This window comes from Sinocyclocheilus anshuiensis, unplaced genomic scaffold (genome assembly GCF_001515605.1).
Source record: "Sinocyclocheilus anshuiensis isolate Anshui unplaced genomic scaffold, SAMN03320099.WGS_v1.1 scaffold152, whole genome shotgun sequence".
In the NCBI taxonomy this organism is placed as follows: Eukaryota; Metazoa; Chordata; class Actinopteri; order Cypriniformes; family Cyprinidae; genus Sinocyclocheilus; species Sinocyclocheilus anshuiensis.
In genome coordinates this window covers 2,377,392-2,381,363 of record NW_015555781.1, presented here as the reverse complement: position 1 = coordinate 2,381,363, position 3,972 = coordinate 2,377,392, and the positions used below count along the sequence as shown (strand labels likewise).

The 3,972-nt window shown below is 41.5% G+C and overlaps 1 protein-coding gene across 1 annotated transcript in view; it reads left to right on the top strand.

Annotated features, from left to right (window-relative positions):
- The first annotated feature begins 3,079 nt into the window (after positions 1-3,079).
- The window catches only part of LOC107674646 (beta-1,3-N-acetylglucosaminyltransferase lunatic fringe), an 8,433-nt gene continuing 7,540 nt past the window's right edge, over positions 3,080-3,972 (top strand). Inside the window, exon 1 of the mRNA XM_016468679.1 lies at positions 3,080-3,876. Within this exon, the coding sequence (XP_016324165.1) occupies positions 3,463-3,876 (414 nt within the window). The 5' untranslated portion in view covers positions 3,080-3,462. The remainder of the gene's footprint in view (positions 3,877-3,972) is intronic.

Here is a 3,972-nt window from a genome sequence, read left to right as displayed (position 1 = left end):
ATTTGACCTAACCCTAACCTAACCCTACCCTTACCCCTAACCATAGCCCATAACAAAGACATCTCAAACAATATCATCTTTGCATTAAAAATTACATAACTGAGCGAATGACACTTAATGACAGTTGTCATAAACATGCATAAAAAAACCTTCATATTCATGATATGTGTCATGTCATGATTTATGTAGGTGTCATGTCATGATTATGAAGGTGTCATGTCTTATGCACACCCCTTCAAGTAAAGTGTAACCGAATGTTTTCCCTTCATCTGGCTAGAGTACATAGATACTTTTTCCATCAACTGAAATAGATTTTACCCAGATGGGACGAATATAGTTTCATTATCACTGTGCACTTACAACATAGGAATATCATCCACGGCCATCACTGTCTGGAATCCCATTTCATCCAAGAGATTTGGAGAAAGAAAAAAACAGAGACCTGGAAAACAAGAATGAATGAAACAAGAAGACATTGAAGCTCCAAGAACAGATTCAAACTTGGCAGGACTTGGTGCTTGCATAATTCAATCGAACATTTCACAGATCCCCATTAAATATGTCAAACGGCCATGACGCTTCTCAAAGAGCCATTTTTTCCCCTTTAGTTGAGGAAAGAGTTGACTACATGTCATGTATTGTATTCAGTATTTGAAAGTTCTGTTTTGTAGCTGGCCAAAAGGAAGAAATTATTCCCAAAAAAATCACCAAAAGATGTACTACAGGAAACATACTGTAACTCCAGATGACTGCAATACAGTTAAATGCTCCATTATGTGGATCAGAATAATAAACAGGAGACTGTAGGCTGACAGATAACCACTAACCATCCCACTATATCCTTATATATGCCCATTGTACAAGGATACAGTGGGACACCACATCAGTCATCCTCTCATACAGTTGTTGTGAATTTAACCGCCATCTTCAAAGAATATGCCCAATGGCTGGAGGGAAAGGAAAAGACAGAGATGAATAAAAATAAATGGAAGGATGTGCCTTTATAAACATGATGGCGTTTTACCACTCCTAACAGACTGCTCTCATTACCCAGAGTATCTGTGTTTGTAGTTGTGGTGCATCGAGGGTATTAAGATCAAAGCGAGTCAGTTTGCATCAAGGGAACTGTTTAAACTGAATGGTCAGATAAGACAACTCTGTCCTCAAATACAGCTAACGTGCTGAAATTGCCTTGTTTACCCTACTCAAACATTCAAATCCCAAAACAAACAGTTGCGCCAAGCCTTGAGAGCTTGAGTTTTGGCAGGCGGGAAAAGGGGCTGCTCAGACAGGGCATGTCCAGTCTCATTTGGCAAGGATGCCCACCATACGTATTGAAATGTCGTACCTCGCCTTTGTGCTACACACATTAAAGTGACTCTATAAATAGCATAGCAGTAATCATAACCAATCCCCTGAGATTCTCCATCATCCTGCTCCTGATGCCACGGCGGCACAGCAGGAATGGGGTTGCAGGGTTGTTGCGTTTATTAGCAGGATCGCTGGGCATTTTTGTGGGGAAGTGGGTTGTGCTTGGATGGGAGATTTCATTTAATTGGAATTCAGCGGCAATGCCTTCAGATGGGGAAGGATCCGGGATGTGGTATGGAGGGCAGACGGGGGAGCCTTTTTTTGGGAGTGAAAGAGAGGTTGGAAGAAAATATTTTTTTTCTCCCTTTTTTTGTTATCCATCAGAGGATGGGTGGGGGTGACTGGCATGAATTTGGGATAAAAGCGGAACTTTTGCATTGTGTGGTTTAGTCCTGCTTTTTATTGCACAGATTGTCCGAGGAGTCTGACAAGGGGCCTTCCAAAGTGTTCCTCCATTCCGTAGTAAAAAAGGGTGCTGATCTTAAAAAAGAACAGAGGCCGGGGGAGGTTGACCCCTCTGCCTGGTTTCTTATACAGGTTTTAACACACTTTTTGTGGGCTGCTTCAAAAGATTAACAAAAGATGCTATATGTCCGTTAGCAGCACTGGAAAGTTTGAAGCTTTGCACTTTGTCTTGGACCTGTAGAATTTCTGAAGGAGCACAACGTTTTGTTAGAATTTTAGTGATATGTTCCAAATAACCATTTCTTGGGTGCTAATTATCTCTTTTATCAAAAATCCAAGTACATCTCAGCTGTTCAGCCTGTCTTGGAAGTGAGGACTTAAATGTAGTGTCTGATCGCTGCTTGTTTTGAAAGCAAGCTGTTGAGAGGGCTAGAAGTAGGATCTAAAGCATTTAAGTCTGTCACCAGAAGTTGCCGAGCTGTCAGCTGGAAGTCATGGTCAGGGTCGTGCTCCCAGCTCTACAGGCTCTTCACTGCAGAAGAGGCGCCATTTTAAAGCAAGCATAAGGAACATGCGGTTGTTTGAAGGCCTCACAAGGTCAGCTGCTGTGGATTGCCTGGAGCACGCCATCATTGTGAGCTTGATTTGAATGTTGACATTGAGAAATGGCTGGTGCTTGATGTGATCCAGCATGTCTGTAGAAGATGTCCTATGTTAGTAGTTATATATTTTTGGTTAAATCTAAAAAAAAAAAAAAAAACATCAACAAACTGATGCTTGTTTGTTGGACAATTTATGCATTGTGACAGGTTCTCTTAGAAAGTTTTCAAATCATTATGTTTAAAAAAAAAAAAATTTTTCATCTATTTACCTTGTCATAATTATTGTCATGGTTACTTTTGAATGAGATCTTAGAGTCATAAATAATAAAATTGAAAGAGATTGAAAGCACAATTGTATTTATTATTATTATTATTTTTTACAGTATAATAATTTAAATCTTATTTTCTTTTGATTTTAGTGGGAAATATGACCCCACTTATTTATTCTGTATAGGCCTATATGCTTAGAGTCATGTTAAGATGAATAAAATCTGTGCTACACTTGTAACAGGCTGAAATGCAGTGTTTTCACTAAAAATATATCTTAAGTTGCCACTTAAAATAATTACATGTTAAACATTAGACAATAAATGAATGAATGAATGAATGAATGAATGAAATGTTTCCTCTGAAAATGTATATACAGATTCAGGCCTACACAAATTTGAACAATTATTTTCAGCCTTGCTCCTGATAATGAAAAACATGCAATTAACAGTGATGTAGCACTTGCATACATAGTTAGTTTTTATAAGAGCATGTACTTTGCAAATGTTTACGCCTGTTTGTGCTCTTCCCCCTCCCCTTCTTTGTCCCGCCTGCTGTCCTTTAACGCGTCCTCCCATTGACAGTCTCTCTGCGGTTCCCACAGCACAATAGCCATCAATGCCCCGCCCACTGGGCGTGACCAATGCTGTGGGCAGTTTATAAAAGCCCCTCCGAGTTACAATGAGGAGACTCTCAGCGCTACTATGTTACAGTCGGACGACACGCTTGCTTTTTTAGAGTAGGCTATTGGAGGGAGGTTTAGATTAATGCTGTGTGTATCACAAAGGGAGCGTCCTTCTCTTAGAGTTTGATAAACATGTCGAAAACGTACGGCAGGAAAGCTGTGCTCTCTCTCGCGGGAGCGACGGTCACCTGTCTTGCGCTACTGTTATTTCTGTCGCAGCATCAGCGGATTGAGACAGACGGGATGCAGAACGAGAGCGAGATCGGCTTGCGCTCGCTCCAGAGTCTGGGGGAATCAGAGGCTGATGATGGAGCTCAGCCTGAGCAGAATGGAAAGAAAGGATTCTCTGCCTATTTTTCAAAGCTGACCCGCAGCAGGAGGGAAGCGGATAAGCCCAGCGAGGCGTCCGGAGCGACGACAGACGCGCCGCCTGCTGAGGACATCAGCGCGGATGACATCTTCATCGCAGTGAAGACCACTAAGAAGTTTCACCGGTCCAGACTGGATCTACTGCTGGACACCTGGATATCCAGAAACATGCGGCAGGTATGCCCGTTTACACTGTTACAAACTGTTTGTATAAGTTGTTGCACTCATTGGTTACATATTTTACCAGCAGGAAACAAAGGGGATTCCGCCCCG